We start from the raw sequence: 22028 nt of genomic DNA, 5'->3' as shown, positions 1-22028 counted from the left end.
CCAGTCGCTGACTGGGCATCATCCATTATACAAAGTCCTTCCTTGGCACACCTGACATCCTATTCACCTATTGGGAATACATGTCTCCCCTTCATTTGATGGAGCACATGTCTCCCCTCCCTACCCCGCACCTTGTTCAGCTTGACGCTGTGGAAACCAAGGCCTTCAACATCATTGGAATCTCCTGCATTGAAGCAGAATCTACGGGCCTATCACTTTCCTGTCACAAATAGTTTGGTAGTCTGTCTTCCACTGCCTCCTTTCTGGTCTTGCACCTTCTGCTATTTCTGCACTATGCCACCCCCCCTCCCCCCCAGGTTTCGGCAGGGCACACACTGTCCACCATCAACCCTCTTCTGGTGAAACTACCAAAATCCAGGATCACTACTCATTTCCACTCCTTCCTTTTTTCCCCACCTGTGGAATCAAGTTCCACATTCTTTTCAATCTCATTTTTCCCTCCAGGTCTTCAAGACAGCCATTCACCACCATCTCAGATCATCCCCCATCCAAAACCATGATCTTTTCTCCCCCCGTAAACGCCCCAAACACCAAGCCCACCTCCTTCCAAATTTTCAGTTTTTCGTTCCCGAGAGTATGCTTCTGTATCGATCTTGTCCATCCCGTGTGTCCTCCCTCCCCTACCCCTCTTTCCTCTCCACTTCCCTTATTTGTCCAAGTCTCCCTCTATTTTATCTTTCAACCCTGCTGTTGGGAGTTTCCCCCCTCTTTCTACTGTTCCTTTTGTTCTGCTGTGTCCTGATCCATTCAATGTTCTCACTCCACCACGAGCCTTGACCTTGTACAATTTTTTTTTTAAATCATGTTAAAGATCAACTCGATGATATTCATGTTGAGATTATCCATTTTGGTTGGATATCTTGAATGAGCACTGAGTCCCTGAAGGGCCCATCAATTGCAGCATATCATTGATGAAGACGAGACACTTGTATGAAACAATGCAATTAACCCAAAACCATGTGCCTGTGTGTACAATTAAATACTGCACCTTAATAACATTCAGACACATGTTGACAACATGCTTGGATGAGGTGCAGTAGTCGCGGGCACGAGAGTAGCACTTGAGAGCATTTGAAAGGTCCCCGCAGTCTAGGTAATGGTCACCCAAATCATCATGTCCTCGCCTGTCGTGGTAGGATAATTGGAGCAAAAGGGAAGGGAGGTGGTTTAAGCAAGAGTCACTAGACGATGTGTAATGTAGTTATAATACATGGCTGGGAAACTGTTACTTATGAATGCCCTGCATCAGCAACAGAAGGCCTGGGTATCTTCTGTGTACGGCATTCAACCATCACGGCTGTTTCTTTGGTGTTTGTGGCTGTTACAGGGAGGTTACACCGTCACCAAAATGACAACAAAATGAGAGAATTCATGGAACACTTTACCCCACGTAGTCTTGAGAGAAAAAAAAGACATGGAAAGGATCTTTTCAACTCTGTTTTGCCTTTTTGAGCACGATCTATATTTCCGACGAGCAGGAGCTGCAATTTTGTCTGAATCTCAATATTCCCCCATACTTACAGCACGAGCAACAAATTTGAATGGTTGAAATGACATAAAATGGTGTATTATTTTGTCCAAATACAGTTAAACTGGAGGTTTTTGGAAGTGCCAACAAGGCGATTTGTGTTCTACATGGTTCAAGTATACTAGCAGGGATCTGCGGAATATCCGTGCAATGCAACATGTGACCAAGTCCTCAACCCCCCCCCCCACCCCCACAAACCCCAAGTCATCAACCACCACACCTCCAAAACTCCAAGTCTTCAACTCCCCCACCTCCACAAACCAAGTCATCAACCACCCCACCTCCGAAACCCCAAGTCCTCAACTCCCCCACCCCCCACCTTTCACAAACGAAGTCATCAACCACCCCTCCCAAAACCCAAGTTCCCCTCGCAACCTGAAAGCTTCAATCTCCCTTCTCGCTCCAAGCCATCAACACCCCCCCTCACCCCACCAAAAGTCCTCAAAACCTGCCCCCCCCCGGAAGCTCGATCCAGTCTTTGCTCCCTCCCCCAACCGAACCCCATCTCTCTGTCCTCCCATCCTCTCACTCATAAAAGCAAAGGCACATTCTTACATCGATTATTACACATTTAATATCGTGTCACCACAATCACCTAGTTTGAAGCTGTGTTACATCATGATCCTTATCATTAGTCATCAACATACGATCATCTCGGTATTCTGGTGTATTTTGTGTCACGAACAATCTCTTGAATCGCGTTTTTAACCGGATTTGATAGTAAATTAATAAATAAAGGAAAACCTGCTTTCGATTTCCATCAACTGGCTTTTCGTTTCCTCCCATTTGCCACGTATGTTTAATTACTTCACATAATATGTGAATTACATGTCCATGCAGATGTGAAATCGTTTGTTTGCGAATCCTGTATTTGCATACCATTCAGCCTTGAAAACTCGGCTGAAAAGCAAAATTACCCGCAGCCTTCCATTTGTTTGCTGGTGCTTTGCATAAAGGTCCAGAGGTTGGAGTTTTTTTGGGGCATACCTTTCTTTCCTCAAAACGTACCTTTATTTCATGATACCATGTGCCTGTGTGTTTTATTTCAGTCATAAAATGTACACCAGAAGTCTGAAGCCAAAAGCCCTCGGTCTTTTAACCCATAAAGTGCTGGATTTACATGTGTGTAGCCCAGAATGTGCATTTTAGAATACTGATCTCAAAACAATGACATTTAAATGCCCGAATGTGTCTTCGTGAAGCTCCGTATTTCTTTCCTTTCATCGTTTTTATTTTCTGCCAATCAGAAGTGCTCTTTCATTCTTAACCTCCGATTATCATACCATGTAAGAAAGCTTACGATTCACCTTTCAGGTTGACTGGGGTTTTTTAAAACTCATTTGCATACACCCAGCAGCTACACCGCGCCCACAAAATGACCATATTTGGCTTGGCCACGTTTGTGGCCGATCGTCCGATTCCGTTGGCCACGATCATGGCCGGGCACACTTTATGGGTGTCCAGAAATCCAGCTACTTTAATATAAAAATAATTCAATCAAAATAAAATAAATGTATAAAAGGCTGCAGAAAAAAGAACAATTGGAAGTTTACTGCACTTCTTTTACACCATCTTATTTACCATGATAAATTAGTTGTATTCATGTTTGTTGTTCATGTCCTTTATGATGTCCCTAAAAACATTTAATTTCTTGTTTGGAATGAGTTTCAATTTTGTTTGACTTGCTAGACAGGCAGACAGACAGACTTAAACAATTACCTTACTTCTCTGTGCGCATGTGCACTCGGGATGAGATTCCGTACAATTTGCCAAATTCACAGCCAAAGTACTGCTAAACTACAGGTTTGTGTTACGATTTTTGATCTTCAGTATTCAAAGAACAAGATTCAATTGAAATTAAGTGGTTCCTCGATCAGTGACTAAAGTCTACAGACAGAAAGACCGACAGAGACAGCCTGACAGAGTGAACCAATTGTGTAACCCTGTTTTTCACTTTGCGTGTGGGGTAAGAAAGAAAAACAATATCACTTGCTGACATTAACAACCTCAAACATAACTATGCACGCGAATATGGAGACGCAAAATGTATGCTTCAAATTGTGGTACAATGCCTCGAACCTCGATGCCCCCAGATTAATATGGGGAGAACCTCGAACAAGCACATATCCTTGTCTTACCGAATGCTCTCCTTGATCGAGTTGCCCTTGTAGTTCTTGAGGTCTGTATCAAGTTTCTCAAGCTTCAGAAGTGCCTTCTTGCGCTGAGACTCTGCCCAGGCTGTGTCCAAAGGAGGGATGTCCGCCTGGGTGGCTACACCTTCTGCTACATCAGGCAGGACAGATGACTGACTGTTCAAGGAACAGGGAGTCAGAGAGAGAGAGAGAGAGAAGTATGAACTTGTGCCAATGGTAAGCAATAAAGGCCGGAAATAGGGTAACTTTTCCACATTTCACAAAGCATCAGAGCTGCGGGGTTCAAGTTATGCACGCCGATGGAAAAATTTTGCACCAAATCACGACCGAGTCGAAACAGCCTTCAAAACCATACACTCAAAAATGATTAAAGAATCTATCAAAGTTGTCAAAAACATCATGGCACACTTTATAGCAAACTAATATTGCAACGGAAAAAGGACAGGGACCCTGGGTGGTCCTACCCAGTCCTGACGCCAATTGTAAACGGAGAACAGGGACCTATCCAGTCCGCCGGGAACGAGCCACGCAAGCTTAGCCGAGCAGTACGAGGCAAGCTCCTCCAACCACAAAGGCAATAGCCCCCAGCATCTGGCAATATGACAGTTACGAATTTCAGGTGCGAGCAAACCACACACATGTGCTCCCCTAACTGGATGGCTCTTGCCCATGGCAGAACATCAACATGAGGAAAGGATTTAATAGTTTTACTTAATAATTCAAGGCAGGAAGGTTAAACAGTGCAATGGACACAGCGATGAAAATTGAGGACATGCAATGGAATGCTAATTGCACACAACACACAACAGGCCACAAGTACATCCGAAGGAAGGCCGACACGCATTTAAACAGCTATCTAACCCGGGTGGGGGCGGGGAACACATTAAAATAATAAAATAACTGTACAGACAATTAAAATAAATGGGGAAAAAAATAAACACAAGAGTGAAGTCGATGGCATGCCATCACAAATCCCCACGCTTCCCACCAAAAGCAGAGTTGATAGATGGCAAAATGTTCCATGAGCAATGACCCAATCAGTTCTTGCATTTTTAAAATCGGACGGGGCTGATAAATCGGCCTCGTCATGTGGGGGTGAGGGGGCTGATTTTAAAATTGCTTCAAAATCTTGTGAATTAGTTTTTGTAAATCGTTTTAACATGTGGTCCAAATTGACCAATGTCCGTACAAACTGAACTGCCAAATAATCTGAATAAACTGAGCCTAATCTTAACTATGTAATTTCAAAATGTACCTTAAACGGCCCTTCTTAGGGCCAAACACAAAGTTCTGAGAAACAGAACTTTCTGCTCAAGCACAGTACTTTCCCACAATCCTTTTCATAAAAAGTATTAGAACCAAGTTGTCTTTGTTGATGTGGATTATTACCTGTAATGACAAATGTTCTGACAATTTGCATGAATGATGTGCCAGTACAATACATTACATGTATGCCATTGAACTGGGACCATTCAAGTATTACGTACACAAGTCCAACCCATTTCTCCCCCCTGGACGAGCCCACTGTGTTCAACATATACATGGGGATAAATCTTGACTTTTCACTGCCATTACCTTGTCATGTAGGTTGTACTTGAATGTCCACACCTGGATCCACCAGTAACATAGTAATAATGTCAAAAGATTTATTCTCGTAACAAATTAAAAATTTTATTCGCTGCAAAGCTGAATAACCAAAAAAAAAAAAATCTGAACAGTCGCAAATTTAATAAGTTTATTGATGCATTTCTGTCTCAACAAAACTAATTTATCTGCAAGTATCTCTCTCTCCAGTCCAATAACATAACAGATACATGTGTTCAATACATTCTGCCAAATACTAATTAACTTTAGTAGGTTTAGTATTGATGTAAATCTTCAGGCAGAAACCCCCAAAAGTCACTATCATCAGACTCATCAGATAATTGTGAAAGAGATTCATCCCCTGAGCTACCTGAAGATAAGTCCAACACAACAGTATTCTCATCATCTGTGGAGATGGCTTCAACCATGTCATTGTCCGTTTCTCGCGTCCAAAAGGAGACCAATGGTGTTGAACAAAGGTGTTTTGTTTTGCCATACAGGTAATCTTAGGTTTTTTTTTGTTTGTTTGTTTTTTTTCACAGCTTAATTTTACGGGGCCGATAAAAAGAGCCCCTGAAAATCGATCACCGGGTCGATCACGGGGGCGAGGCCGATCGGCCCCGTCAAAATGCAAGCCATGCCCAATATTCAATTTTGAGTTTTTTTTTCCCCCGTTTTGACCCTTGTGACCCAAAGTGCCCACCCGTTGGCGATAAACCGGGGGTGAAATCAAAAAATAATAATAATAATGATATTTCATGCGCCCCCCCAATATTGATTGCAGATCCATAGGCTCATTTTAAAATGTTTATAAATGCTCCTGAAAAATTTGCATTTTTGTCGTAGTTCACCTTTTGACCGCAGCCCAGGGGGTGGGGCCAAAAACCATACTGCTCTTACACCTGCTGTCCATGTGGTGATCATAACTACCAAGTTCGGTGATTTTCTATTTTAGGAGGCGATAGCAGCATGACGGACGGACGGACACAGACACAGACAGAGACAGAGAGCTGATTACAATATCCCCCGCTTTTTAAAAAAAGGGTGGGAATAATAAGCTCAATCCTGTCCATTTGACCAGTTCACCTGATCTTGAAGGCAGAGGATGGGAAGTCCACACTCGGCCAGTCCTGTGTGCCAGGTGTAATGTACTGAAATGGAAGATGCTTAGCAGGCAGACACGAGTGGGAAGACAGTCGAGCCGGGCTGTGTTGTACAAGTGCGAGCGCGAGCGTACTCTGCTCATGGCTCTCCTTTATTGCGTATTAGCACACTCACGAGCCGGACGACTCCAGCATTACTACGACGCCTCAGGCGGCGCGCACACCTTATATCCCTTGCAGATACGATGACCACCACGACCACTCCCCCCATCATCACGCCCATCATGCATCATCATCACGCCCCTCCCCGTGGGCCCGCAGACTACACCACACCAGGCATCTCGACAAGCATCTCCACCACTCGTCTGGCTTACCAAGCGTCAACACAGTTCCATCCAGAGGCTCTCCTGCTGGCTCCAGTTCACGCCTTCCAAGATCCACGCAAATCCTGTGTGTGCTCCTCTAAATGGCCCTTACCCAAGCATCTTTACCCGGCACGGGAGAGAAAATGGCGAGAATTCCATCTTCGCATCAAAAATCCCCTGCTCCCCTGGAGCATCACTTTCCATCCCCCGAGGAAGGGCATCGTCAAACCAAAGTGTTTTTCAAAAGCAATTCAATTTCCACAGGGAAACCGCTATAATGACAACTCACGACGCAAGCCGACTTCACACTGTCCCTCGCTTAAAAAGGCGGTCTTTAGCGAATATCTTTAAGCCGGTAACAAGGGGGGGGTCATCTCTAATCGGGCTGCGGGCCACACAGGAACCACGCTCGGTTGATAGGTTCATCGTACAGCAAGGGAGGAAGTTGTACAAAAGTGTAAATGAAACTCAACAATGAGTTTCTAAAAAAAAAAAAACACAAACAATAAAGATAATAAAAAATTAAAAAATTCTCATCCCACAGGTGACCCAGCATTCATTAGAGACATAAACACCTTCCTCTTCTTCTTCTTTAACCGTATATTCTAACATTCTTGTGGGGTTGGCTGGGGAAAGTTTTTGGCCCAAGTGTTTGGCCCAACTCCATTCATTAATCTTAACCTAAAAAAAGACGAAAATCTTGTGAGCTGAGAAGATCAACGTGTTCAGATTAGGAGACAATCATGTGGAAATAGCTGAAAGTTTCATCTTCCTGGGTTCTAAGATTGAAGTTCTTCATTCGTATGCAGCACAAAGCTGCGGGGTAGCATCATTGGCTGAGGGGAACAGCTGTGCCGCTGATGCGATGTCCTCTGTTTGTTTGGGCAGGAATTTGGAATTTGGCCATGGTGTCTGCAATAGCTGACATACTCTTTACGAAGGACACCGTGGGATGGATCTTTCACATCCACCAACTAATGCCAGCAGACGAGACGCACGTTCAACGTCCATCCGAAGGATGGCACACACATTGAATCACCCCACCTGTGGAATACCAGGATGACAGTTCATAGCTGGATCGGGATTCAAACCCAGGCTCGACAACTCAGAGGTGAGTGTGCGTACCTCGAGGCAATCCTGCAAATGCCAGCCCTGAATAGCTTTGTAGAAATGACTCCTGGAGGATAACATTGCTTGGTACGGTAGAGTTTAGTTCGCTCCTTTGTAAATGTGTTCAAGTAAGCGTAAAGTAATGAATTGTTTCAGCGCAGAAACAGCTTCAGTCCTGCTTGAGAGGGAAGGGGGAGAACTTTGCCCAAGTAACAAGGGGGCGATCCTCCGCCAATCAAACGGTACCCTTGGCTAATCGTGAGTGAGAGCGTTGTGGTGCGTAGAGCGTAGGCCAGCTCAAGATTGAAGTTGGTGAAGAATGTAGAGGAGAAATGAATGGACGGTTCGTTAGCATTGGGGAAAAAAAGCAATGTGAAGATTGACAAAGATCTGGAAATATAAAGATGTGACCAAACAAACCAAGAGGAGGTTGGTTGAATGCTCTAGTAGTTCTAGTTTCAATGTATGGATGTGAGTGATGGACAGTGAAAAAGAAAGTGATGAAATCAGAGCCATATCCCTGGACATATCACGTGCTTTTGACACGGTCTGGCACCCTGCCCTGCTCACCAAACTATCTTCCTATGGTATCTAAGGCCATCTCCACTCATGGCTCGCAGACCTCCTCTCCTGTCGCAGTCAACGTGTGCTCCTTAGTGGAGTTCTCTCATCCCCTCTTCCTGTCCAGGCTGGAATTCCTCAAGGCAGTGTTGTGGGCCCTGTTCTTTATCTTGTTTTCATCAATGATCTCTCCAACAGCAACTCTCTGGAAAATCCTCTTTATCTCTTTGCTGATGACTCCACCCTCTGCTGTACCATCTGTCATCCCTCAGACCGGCAAGCAGCAGCTTTTTCGCTCACTGCAGATCTGGATAAAATCACAAACAAGTCCAACACGTGGAACATGTCTTTCAATCCTGACAAATCTCACTCTCACGACGTCTCTCCGAAAGGACCATTTGGCAACCCCCCCCCCATCCACTTTCTCAACAATTCTCTGGAAGAGGTCCATTCTTTCAAGCTTCTGGGTCTCATTATCTCCCATAATCTTTCCTGAGAAAGCCACATTTCCAACCTGGCCTCCAAAGCCAGTCGCCAACTGGGAATCCTCCGTCGTGCAAAGTCCTTCCTCAGCCCACCTGAGCTCCTCACCACATACATAGCTTTCGTCCCACGCCTGATGGAGTACTGCTCTCCCCTCTGGGCTGGTGCTCCTGCCTCTCACCTTTCTCGGCAACACGCTGTGGAAACCAAGGCATTTCGAATCATTGGCATCTCCCGCGATGAGGCTGAGTCTTTGGGCCTCTCACTCTCTCACCGCAGGCAGGTCGGTGGTCTTTCTGTCTTCTAACATCCCCTTTCCGGTCTCACCCCCCTGCTCTGTCTGCGATGTGTCCCCCCCCCCATATTTCCGCAGGGCGCTCAAGATCTGCCGGCAACCCCCTTCTGGTAAAACTACCAAAATCACGAATCACTGCTCACCTTCACTCTTTCATTCCTCCTTTTACTGCCTTTGGAATAAACTCCCTCACTCTGTTCAATGCCATTCTTCCCTCCAGGTCTTCAAAACAGCTTTTTACCACCACCTCTTATCTTCCACCTTCCAAAACCTCGATCTTTTCTACCTCATTAATCCACCCCAAACCCACCTCCTTCAAATTCCCTGCTTTCCTTCCCGAAAGTCCCTGCAATGTCCATCTTGTATACCCCCCCGTGTTCCCCACCCCATCCCTCCCCTTTCACAGATCTCCTAATGTCTCTGTTCCCCACTGTTTTGTCCTTCCCTCTCCCACCCCTCTTGTCTCATGCCACCCTTGCTGTGCGTTGTGTGTTCGCTCTCATACGAGCCTCGACAAGGTATACAAAAAAAAAGAAAAGAAAAAAAAAGGAAGAAGATCGACACGTTTGAAATGTGGTGTTAGAGATGAATGTTAAAGATTCCATGGAATGAAAGAGGAACAAACAAATCAGTGTTTGAAGAAATTAGACGACCATGTACAATAGAAGCACTGATGCTAAGACAGAAATTATCATACTTTGGACACATCATGGGTGCATAAAACAAAAGTCTGGAGAAATCAACTGTGGTCAGTATGTTTGAGGGAAGAAGAGGAAGAGGCAGACCCTGTATGTGATGGATGGATTGGGGAGGCAGGAGGGGGGGGGGGTAAAGGATTCAGCTAAGCTGTCTCTGCCAGAGCTTTGGGAAGCAGTGCAGGATCAGAATGTTTGGGGAAATCTGATCATGAATGACACCAGAAGTCATAAACAACACAAGATAAGGAGATAACCCCATTCAAGAAGAGCAGTCAGTTGAATATATATATATATATATATATATATATATATATATACATATACATATATACATATATATACATATATACATATATATACATATATACATATACCATGGTGCCCCCAGAATCCGAACGCCCCATTGTTTGAACAAATTGGAATCCGAACAATTTGAGAAAATTTTGCCCTAAAAATCGAACACATTTTCAAAAACCAAACACAACAAGGCGTTCATGTTTGTTCACGTGCGTCTTCCCCGCCTGTTCGACCCACATATTCGCGCTTTGTTCATTCAGTTTGTTGGTGGAAGTACTCGTGAAAGCATCTCTCGTGTGTCGATCGCTACTTTACTTCGTGTTCTGCCATGTTCGAGCTGCCGAAATCCTCCGTGTGTTCGATTCTGAAAAATAAAGAAGCGATAAAAGCGCGAAAACCCGTCGTGAAGCGAACTCATTCAATGAACCCTCTGACGAATCGGCTTTAACGAACTCAACGTTTTTTTCGCGAGCATGGTAGTGACATCATGCTGCGTCACCCAATCGCTTCACCTCTTGATTCTCTCCCGTGGAACCGTGCGGTGAAAACGGCACGTTTGTGTCTCCACAGAGTGTACTGGGATATAAAACACCATTTGGTGCTTCATGGTTAATTACATACCTCCACCAGGCTGAAGAGTTTACGTTTTGGATCCCAATGGCCACTGATAGGCTGGAGCTGCATCCAGACCTGATGGAAGAAGCGACAATGCTCCTGCTCATTCCCCAGGCTTGGAAGAAGATTCATGACCCAGAAATGGTCATTTACTAATCTTATTTTACCTTAAACATGGGTAATTTCAGTTGAAAGTGGGTTTTGCTTGGGGTCCAGGAACGGATTAATTCACTTTCCATTATTTCTTATTGGGAAAATAGTTTTGGAATCCGAACTTTTTGCAATCCGAACAGCCTCCTGGAATGAATTAAATTCGGATTCTGGGGGCACCACTGTATATACGAGGTGTGTTCAAAAAGTATCCAACCTTAATTTTTCGTGCGTAAACAAATGAAGCTAGGGAGGCGTGGTTTGGTGCACGTATGTAGGCGATCCTAATTCATATGCGTGAATATTTTCCCGCCTGCAGAAGCTGTCAGTCGCCGACAGACCGCCGATGAGTGAGGAAGTGTAAGTGAGCGCCGTCGGATTTTCGTTTTTGACAAAATGACGGATCACTGTGGTCTCATCGCCAGTGATCACTGTGTTGAAGAAGTTGGGATCGCTGTTCACAGTCTCCAGCATGTCCTGTGCGATCTCCAAGCGGAGTTGCTTCTGCTCGATCGTTAGCAGCTTTGGCACGAACTTCGCTGAGATTCTCCTTAAGCCCAAATCCTCAGTCACAATGGAATGAACGGATCCAATGCTGACGCCCGCCTCGTCTGCAAGTTCTCTGATCATGATTCGAGGATCCTGCATTCGACGACGAAATATTTTTTCTCTAACAATTTTTTTTTGCGGGGGGGGGGGTTTGGAAATCACTTAAAACATGTAGAAATGCAAAAAAAAAAAAATTCAAATCTTTTTTCAAATTGGGAGCCATAGCGGCCATATTGGATTTTGGACCAAGTCCAAAATCTAATGGCATGATCCTTGGACCAGACCTAACCCCCCACCAAGTTTCGTCGAAATCCGTCGAGGAGTTTTTCCGTAATACTGTTCACAAACAAACAAACAAGGGTGAAAACAGTAACCTCCATCCATCTTCGATGGCAGAGGTTAACTCGAGGGGGAGCACTCGGTAGAGTGCAAAACCTCCGCCGCCAATACTGCTAGGTCACTAAAGTGAACCTGATATCCTATTCATTCAATTTGATGTCAACAGTGCTCACAGAGTTATAGTTTTCAACTTTCCCTTTTACTTTTAAATACTCAATTAATTCGTGATAATTGGATTCCTTGAGACAGAATTTGATTTTACGTGGGTATATCCACCTGAAGTTCTAAAATCAGCCGCAATTATAATTTTGGCATTTTTTGTTGGAAATCACTTATAACATGTAGAAATGCAAAAAATAAAAAAATAAAAATAAAAAATAAATAAATAAAAAAATCGAAATTTTGTTGAAAAAAAAGTTGGAAAATTTTTTTTTTCTCCAACAATTTCTTTTTGGGGGGGTTGGAAATCACTTAAAACATGTAGAAATGCAAAAAAAAAAATATTCAAATATTTTTTCAAAATGGCCACCATAGCGGCCAGGTTAGATCTTGGACCAAGTCCAAAATCTAATGGCATGATCCTTGGACGATACCTAATCCCCCTACCAAGTTTCTTCGAAATCCGTCAAGTTTTTCCGTAATACTGTTCACAAACAAACAAACAGAAAGGGGTGAAAACGGTAACCTCCGATCTTCGATGGCGGAGGTTAATAATGGGGAAAAAAAGGGCCAAAATATTGCGATCAAAGTGCGAGCTAGCATGGTGCATCACGACAGTGATAGTTATCTCATATTCAGCAGATTAAAAAACATGCAGTTAGGAAACTCTACATCTATGAATGGAGATGGGGGAACACAAAACAAAGAATAATTTGCTCCAAAATTTAATTGAGCCCTGATAATGTTATCGACCAAAAAAAAAAGTGAGATTTCAGTGGGAGATGTGGTGAGGTGAGGTGAGGTGAGGTGCACAAGACTGTCATGGTGGTTGCGATCTGACTCTCATATAATAAAAACAAGGAGAATGACATCCGTTGATTCAAGCAGACACAATGAGATGAAGATCACAATTACCTTAGTGCAAGGGCCAGCTTGCGGTGCAGCTCCTCATAGAGGTCTACATTGAAGGTCTTCTGCACGTGAAGCAGAGCTGTCCGCAAAGCCTCCACACGTAGTACAGGACAGTGTTCAGCAACGAAAGCAAGCCTCTCAACACGCATTGGCCCGGCGTACCCCGCTGCATACGCCTCCAGGTCCTGCAAGGGGCGACACAAAGATATCAACAAAGATGAGAGAGGAACTTTAGTGAAATGGACCAACAAAGCAAGGAACAAATGGTGTATGGATGTCTTGGTGTGTCAACTGTGACTGCTCCAGTGGCACATGATATTATTTTTCAGGAGGTGTTGGTGCAAGTACCAAAGTTGGGTTTTCTACGGTGTAGCTAGCATCGGGTGGTGCGGACGGCTCCTCCTGTGGGTCGACGTCCATATGCATTGGTTCCACTGATGCCTGAGAACAATGTGCCGTGAAATTACATAAAAAAGCAATGCATGCTGTTTTGCCACACACCACCTTCGACAAGTTCACAAAAACATGGTTGTAGTTGGGAACAAACCATAATTCAACACGAAAAGCTGCCCAGCAGGCAAGGCCCGTACCCGATGTTCACATCACCAGCTGCTCTTCATCTGGAACTGTGCAGCCACCGTATGCAAACTGTTAAGTATCCTCCCAAAGAGGAGCCGGGTCACGTGACTGTCATAAGCAGATGGCGAGACCCAACGTCATTTCCACCATTGCCTCAGGCGACGATGAAAATGATGTTGGGTCTCGCCATCTACTTATTGCAGCCACGTGATACCCCTTACCTGCATGGGGGAGGGTATTTAACGGCTACACACAATGCCCGCACATTGATGGTGCTTTCATTTCAAAACATCACCTTAAACAGTACCACGACACATGAATACCACGCAGTTCCGATACATTTCTGGATCCTGCAGATTATCGACGCGGCGTTCACATCCGATGTAAAGCTTTATTTCAACAAACATCACACAAGAATATCATTTCAGATTAATAAATTGGAACCAAGTGTCAGGTTATGCCTGGTGTTGGCTTAATGGTTAGGGTGGTGGGCTTGGGATACTCAGATCCTGAGTTCAAATCCTCCACTTCTGTTGAATCAATACCATGTGGGGTTGACTCTGCCCGTCAACCTTCCGTGGTCGGCAAAATGAATGCCAGCATGCTGGTATACTGTGTCGGAGTGGCGACCCATCCAGGATTGTGCCCAATAGCCAAGGAGACAGCTTAGGCAGCACCAACGCTCTGAACAGAGTATGGTCCCAATGGATGGATGGATTGGATGGAAGTATCAGATTAGAGAAACAATGGATTCATTGCAATTGCAGATTAGAGATTAGAGAGACATTGCAGATTAGAGAAACAATGGATTCATTCATGCTTCATCAAGCCCACCAGTTTGTCAGATACCAACCGGGGATGAAGCACGTCGTTCTTCAGCGCAAGCAACAATTTGCAACATCACGAGGTCAAATATAGTGTACAAGCATGGATAAGGACTATTGCAAGCTGCATGATAAGGGGGGACAAGGTTGAGAAATTACACAGGTACATGTACAAGTTGTTAGAACAAAGTGAAATGCGTGACCAAGGTGTGGTCCGAGAGCGCGATGCCAAGCTTCCACCCTCCTGTCCCACCATCTGAAAACTTGCCGTATGTTTTTCGTCATCACTATCTTGATCTTCCACTTTGATCAAAGAGGTTCATTCATTTATTTTTTTTATTGTTTCTCTTCCAAACTTCAAAAGGGGGGAAAAAAAAGAAAAATGGCTTGCAGCGTTCTTTGAGAACTGATGCAATCGGTTTCACAATCTTACCTGTGAAAACAAAGATACCGGCCGCTATTTACACTGCAAATACGATTGGTTCGAGCGATAGGAATAAACTCACTTGGCCTGCAGCATGAATGTACTTGACGGATAAGCACGATGAAAGGTTGAGACTGAACAGGACCGATGGAAATGGATTCGCACAAATGTTTCACATTTTGGGCCGAAAGCTTTCTGTGCGTTTCTTCTGAACGTTGCTTTCCACCGATCGATGAGAACTTTTACGGTCGTTTAGACTTTAGAGAATAGTAATCATGCAGTGTTCATGCTCTGAAGGCACCAACCGGTTGAAAAACCCAGACGCGAGGGAAATGGCTGCTCTCATCTTAACGCACAACCATTCGGTGACGTTGGTTGGGGAACATAGGAGTAGATCAAGAAGCAGTACAAGACTAATGAAAAGTGCAATGGAGGAGAATATGTCAATACGGAGAGTGCATACCATCGAAGCATGGCATCCTCGGATTGATTCCTAATGAAGCCATCTCTGAGGGTTTTCTGGTAAGCGAAACGCAGCCGAATCAGTTTAACATCAAGATATAAAACAAATGGTAAGGTGCCCTGCAATGGTAAATCTTGATTTTCATTTCAAGTTGATGCAATGGTTTACTTTTCAGTATCGCCTTGAAAGTTGGGGTCGAGAGAACAATTTTGGTCCAAGTAGACGAGGAACATCCCCCTTGGGGTCAACGCAGTGTGCATTGGGGGGGGGGGGTACGCGATGCCACCAGGGCTTGGTGAAATCCTGAAACTGTTCAAACTTTTGGAACCGATGACCTGACCTGATCATATAAGGTATCTACAGATTTGGGATGAATAGCAACTTCTATTTTATAGGTATGTTGCCTCGAGAAGCCACCATTTTGATGGTGTCAGTGTAAATCTATAAAATAAACATGTGATTTCAGAGACTTTTCAGCAATAATGGACGTGATCGAATAGTGAAACTTTATATTTATTGTTAAGCCAGCAAATAACACCCGTCACTTCGCTGACGGGAATACTGAGAGGGGGGACAAAAATAAGGGGGAGGGAGAGAGGAGTGGAGGAGAGAGAGGGAGAGAGAGGTGGGGGAAAAGGAGAGAGGGGTGGGGGAGAGAGGACAGGCAAAAAAAGTAAACAATATGTAAATACAACAGATGACAAATTTTAAAAACAAACTTTAAAATTAATTACTTTTCAATAAGTGTTGTCCTGATTGAGGATGGATAGAGTATTGCTTGTGGCAGACTTGTTCAGGTCTGGCAGGCTGTCCAGTTATGGTTGAAGGATCAGAAGATGAAATGGAGGCCGATTCAGGTGGGATTTTTTTGAATAAGTTCATAATGGAGACTTGAGTGGCTGTCTTCATTTGCTGTTCGTAAACCTCCTTGTAACCTTTCAGGACATTCTCCATCTCCCGCCAGACCTTGGAACTTCGCATGCAGTCGGGATCATGTTCATCAGAAACGGATGGCTCAGAATGACGGAGCACGAACCACTCGCTCAGAATTCATTCAACTTGGGGGGTCGGGGGAGGATATTTTTGGCTCTTGCAGCCTTTTCATCGGTATTATATATCAATGTCCATCCGAGCTACCCCCAAGGTTGTGTAGGGACCACCACGACGTGGAGCAGCAAATTAATCCCCCCACCCCTTCCCTGAAGTCATTAGCGAGCCAGCTGGGTTCTCACCATTAATCAAATAGAGACACGGCAATTCTCTCGAAACATTTTTTTCTTGATTGCTCGAGTGCTGTTCGTGCCACTTGGTGAGCTCTCTACAAGAAACTTTGTAACTGAACACACGGTTGACATTCTATGACAGACTGGTAATGGTATGGACGATTTCGTGGAATGATATAAATTTCAACAGTCTGCATGGTATTTATACATTTCTAATGGATGATCAGCGTGGTTTCTGGTGGCATCGTTCTCGGAAACCACGCTGGTTTTAAACACATCGGTACAGTAACATTAATTATGACAACAACCCTTTCTCAAGATATTAATTTTTGTGTCAGTTGGTTATTTACCACAGTTGTATTTGAAAATACCCGTTCGTTGGCCCTTGACGACAAAGCCTTGGTCGGCTGATGGAAATACGGAGATCATGTATGTTCCGTTTACGTGGAGAGGAAAGCAGGCTTGTGGGGTATACCCATGTGTGGTTAAACATGCATGAAATCTTCCTCGAGCATTTTTTTCCCCCAGGTGCGGGGTATACCAGGGTGGCGGGTTGTTTGCGTGAAAATAGAGTGGTGCAATTTATTTATACTAATATGGTATTAAGAAATAATTCATAGAATGCAACAAAATGGTCCCATGAAGTGGTACCTTGACTGGAGGAAAACACCGCACACAAACACAGAGAGACACACTTTTAACAGTTACTCATTTTCGGTTTTTAAGAATTGGAATGATGCTACACAACATCATAGCAAGGGAAAAACCCCCAGCTTTTCATGACAATTTACCAGCCACCTGTACACACCAGGTGCATTCGCCAACAAAAACACCTGCCAAAGTGAAGCATGGCAGCAGACAAAAAAAAAAATTCCAATTATACCCCGCATGCCCTGCAGCCTGGACATGCAGCCTGGACATGCAGCAGGCACACCGTACACACGCACCTCAAAATGAACGAGCTGACCAAAAAGGGTGGAGGGAGGGAGGTTTACCGCCGGCAAACCTGACACAGGTTCTGAATGTGTGGGGCCAGGATTGTACATCTCAATCTACTAAAAGAGTCGGTACATGGACCTTCAAAAATCCAAGTGGAGAACATTAACACTTATATCAGATGTTCTCTGTCATTTTGCCTGACAAGTGAATGCATTTTGAACAATGTACTACCATTAAACGTACGATGTTAAGTAAACAAAGCAACCGCACCTGGCAGGTGGCTGAAAGTTAAATATTCCACTGAAGGAACAATGAAATATCATATGTTTGGAGTTAAGAGATGTGGATTTTGCCATGCTGAAAGAAAACACTTTTGGGCAATCATAAAGAACATTTACATCTCAAACGATCTGATTAAGAGATTAATACAATCTTGCAATTGAATCCACAATATGGGTTTTGGTATTTAAATACAAAATTTCCAAAAAAGTAAGTTTGTGGAGCACATGGATGATATATTTCAACCGATGAAATCCAGCGGAATGCTGAAACAAGTATAACGAGGGGTGTATATAAACACAGTATTTTTATCATTTCTTGCTGGCAACACACACACACACAGACACAGACACAGACACAGACACACAGTGCCTTCAGAAAGTATTCACACCCCTCAACTTTTTCACATTTTGTTGTATTGCAGCCTGAATTTATAATGTATTTAATTTCAGTTTTTTGTCACTGATCTATACAAAATACCCCACATTGACAAAGTGAAAACATGTTTTTCGAAATTTTTACAAACTATATCAAAATGAAAAGTTGAAATGTCTTGCATCAATAAGTATTTAACCCCTGAGTGAATACTTGGTAGAAGCACCTTTGGTAGCGATTACAGCTTCGAGTCTTCTTGGGTATGTCTGCATCACCTTTGCGCACCTGGATTTGGGGATTCTCTCCCATTCTTCCTTGCAGATTTGCTCAAGCTCTGTCAAGTTGGATGGGGAGCGTCGGTGAATAGCAATCTTCGAGTCTTTCCACAGATTCTCAATGGGATTCAAGTCTGGCCTTTGGATGGCCAACTAAAAGACTTTCATGTTGTTGTTCTGAAGCAATTCCAATGTTGCTTTGGTTCTATGCTTGGGATCATTGTCCTGTTGGAGCATAAATCATCATCACAGTCTCAGGTCTTTTGCACTCTGAAGCAGGTTCTCCTCAAGGACTTGCCTGTATTTGGCTCCATTCATTGTTCTCTCTATCCTTAGAAGTCTCACAGCCCCTGCTGCTGAAAAACATCCCCATAGCATGATGCTGCCACCACTAATGCTTTATGGTAGGAATGGTGTGAGAAGGGAGATGAGCTGTGGTCAGTTTCTGACAGACGTAGCGATTTACATTCAGGCCAAGGAGTTCAATTTTCACCTCATCAGACCACATAATATTATGCTTCATGTTCTCACAGTCTTTCAGTCTTTCACGTACCTTTTTACAAACTCCAGGCATACTGTCATGTGCCTTTTTCTCAGGAGTGGCTTCTGTTTGGCCACTCTCCCATAAAGCCTACATTTGTGAAGTGCTGTGAGACTGTTGTCCTTCTGGCAGGTTTTCTCATCTCAGCCAAGAAACTCTGTAGTTCTGTCACAATGGTCATTGGGTTCTTGGTCATCTCCCTGACCAAGGTCCTTCTTGCCTGGTTGCTCAGTTTGGTCAGATGGCCAGCTCCAGGAAGAGTCTGAGTAGTTCTATATTATTTCCATTTCCTAATGATGGAGCTCACTGTGCTCTTGGGAACTTTCAACACTAGAAATTATTTTATACCCTTCCCCAGATCTACGATTCCTCACAATTCTATCACTGAGTTCTATGGACAGTTCCTTGGACTTCTTGGTGGCGTTTCTGCTCGAGCATGCACTGTCAACTGTGGGACCTTATATAGAAAGGTGCGTTTCTCTCGAAATCATGTCCATTCAATTGAATTGGCCACAGGTGGACTCCAATCAAGTCGCAGAGACATCTCAAGGATGATCAAAGGAAACTGGATGCACGTGAGCTCAATTTGGAGTGACATGGCATCAGGATTGAACAATTATTGACTCAAGACATTCCAAATTTTCATTTTTAATTAATTTGTAAAAATTTCTTTAAGAAAAAAATAAATAAATAAAAATAAAAATAAAAAAAACATTCCACTTTGTTATTATGGGGTATTTTGTGTACATCAGTGACAAAAAAAATCTCAATTTAATCCATTGTAAATTCAGGCTGCAACACAACAAAATGTGATAAAACTTGAGGGGTGTGAATACGTTCTGAAGGCACTGTGTAATGTATGTATTTACACTCGACACTGTTATAATGAAAATGAATAAGTAATATGGCGTGTCTTGAACTAAAGTGAGTTTTGTGATTATATCAAACACGTGCGAATATCCTTTGACTCTTCATTCTGCGTTATTAATCGAGTCATCACAAAGTTTACCTGTAAACAAGGCATTGTGCCATGGTGAGTTGTGAGGGGGTGGGGGAGGGGGGGTGGAGAGCCCGCATCCACACCAGAACAAGCAATCCGAAAAAGCCATCGGCGTGTGCTTTAATCAGGAAAATCAGGTGACTGTCACCAAAACCATCTACAAAGTTTACATGTAAACATAAGACAATTCCATCGACAGAAAGCCGTTAGCAAAGCCAGATCCCCACATTCCTGCAAAGCCACAAGCGTGTGCTCCAACTGCCACACCGGCGCCAAAGGCAGAGAAAAACTCATTTAAAAAAATAAATAAAAGGGTTCACTTAAGGGGGGGGAGGAGAACTCCAATCACCTATCACCTGAAAAGAGGCTCACCACAACATGCTCGCCCAGATCCCACACGGGCTCACTCATCCTGTAAGGCTAAACCCGACCCCCAAGGGGCTCACCCCAACAGACTGACACCTAGCCCCCCACCCACCCCATGGGCTCAGTCACTCCAACAGACTAAACCTGACCCCCAACAGCCTCATTCCAATCCCGGAGCTCACCGCAATGGGCTCACTCGGACACACCACAGAATAATTGTCTTTGACTAGTCTTAAGTTAAATGAATACATTTTTTGAGATGTTTATATTTAGTTTTTGGCACTTGACAGTGGCACATCACATCAGCAACTCAAAGGGCACTCGGTAGAGCGCACACCTCCACCACGCAATGCCCGATCCACGAGAACATATCGGGCCCATTACATTTTTGAGATATCATGTTATATATCGTTTTTACCCCAACCTCTCAATGGTGAAAAATCACTTAAAAAATTATATTAGTCAGATACGGATCCGGATCCGGATCTTAACCAAAATCTAATCAGTTCGTCCTTGTCACACACCAAACCTGTCCACAAAATTTCATCCGGATCCGTCAACAACTTTTTGAGATATCCTGTACACAAACAAACGAGAATGGGGGAAAAACATAACCCCCTTCACCTTCGGTGGCAGAGGTAACAAATACATCCATCACAGACAGAAAGCACTAGTTAAGGCAAGGATAATCATGAGAAATTCAATCGGTTACCTTTGTCATAATATTGTGGGCATACTAGAATGCCACTAGGTAGAGCGCATACCTCCACCAGGCTGAACAGTTTACATTTTGTATCTCACTGATGGGTCCAGATACAGATCTAGCCTTTCATTCAAGTCACACACCAAAATCGAATCGGCTTGTTCTTGTCACCTGTCCAACTCAACCACCAAGTTCTCATAACTCATCCACAAGTTTTTGAGATATCGTGCTATGTATAGTTGTTGACCCTATCTCTCAAAGGTAACGAATCATTCAACATTTTCTCGTATCCGGATCCGGATGTTCACTAAAATCAAATCGGTTCATCCTTGTCACACACCCAACCTGTCCACTAAATTTCAACCGAATCCACCCGCAACATTTTGAGACATTGTGTCCACAGACAAACAGACAGACATCGGTGAAAACATAACTTCCGTCTCCCTTCAGTGGCCGAGGTAGTAATAATGTTGAAGGAAATGACACAAGCCAAGAGGCCTGTTTATATCCAGAAAGCAAATATATACGTTTTCCTCCTATTCACTCAAATTATATGGGTACAGAAGTGCGTATTATAATGTCATCTGTCTTGTAAAAGTGTTTTCATTCTATTTTCTGGATACAAAGTTGAGGCTCAAGGAACAGGAAGAACAGAAACACAAAGTGGAAAGGGGGAAAACACACCAACAGCAGGGTCGAGGGATACATCAGAGGGACATTTGGTGGCAAAATGAGAATAAAGGGAGGGGAGGACATAGTGAGTGAACAAACTGGACACAAGCTCAAATATAGCAAGAAGGGTTACTAAAGAAACAAGAAGAGACAACAGGGGATGTACAACAATAGAACAGAAAATGGAAAGGAAAGGGGGGGGGGGAGGAGAAGGTATGGATTGTTATGAAAAGAGGAGAAAGAGAGCAGCAATCTTGAGGGCCTGGAGGGAAGAATGGGCACAAAGAAACTGAGGAAGTTGGTTCCACAGGTGAAAGAAAAGAGGAACAAATGAGTTGAGCTGAGCAGTGAGGAGTTTCACCAGAAGTAAGTTTCTAGCAGACATGTGTCCTGCATAAACCTTGGGGAGGGGGAGGGGAGGAGCAGATCAAGCAAAGGGCAGA

General features: G+C 43.8%; 1 protein-coding gene across 4 annotated transcripts in view; it reads right to left on the bottom strand.

Moving 5' to 3' along the window:
- The window catches only part of GPS1 (G protein pathway suppressor 1), a 58814-nt gene that overhangs the window by 27921 nt on the left and 8865 nt on the right, over positions 1-22028 (bottom strand). For all 4 annotated transcript variants that reach the window (XM_085899273.1, XM_085899272.1, XM_085899274.1 and 1 more), the window contains exons 2-5: positions 13271-13363; positions 12926-13107; positions 3688-3858; positions 1010-1145 (exon numbers count right to left, since the gene is read on the bottom strand). In XM_085899273.1, coding sequence (XP_085755399.1) covers positions 1010-1145; positions 3688-3858; positions 12926-13107; positions 13271-13363 — 582 coding nt within the window. The remainder of the gene's footprint in view (positions 1-1009; positions 1146-3687; positions 3859-12925; positions 13108-13270; positions 13364-22028) is intronic.

Source organism: Eptatretus burgeri, chromosome 10, assembly GCF_056783735.1.
Source record: "Eptatretus burgeri isolate ZD-2024b chromosome 10, Ebu_testis_v1, whole genome shotgun sequence".
Classification (NCBI taxonomy): Eukaryota; Metazoa; Chordata; class Myxini; order Myxiniformes; family Myxinidae; genus Eptatretus; species Eptatretus burgeri.
The sequence above is the reverse complement of the archived record's forward strand: the minus strand, read 5'-3'. Positions and strand labels throughout refer to the sequence as shown.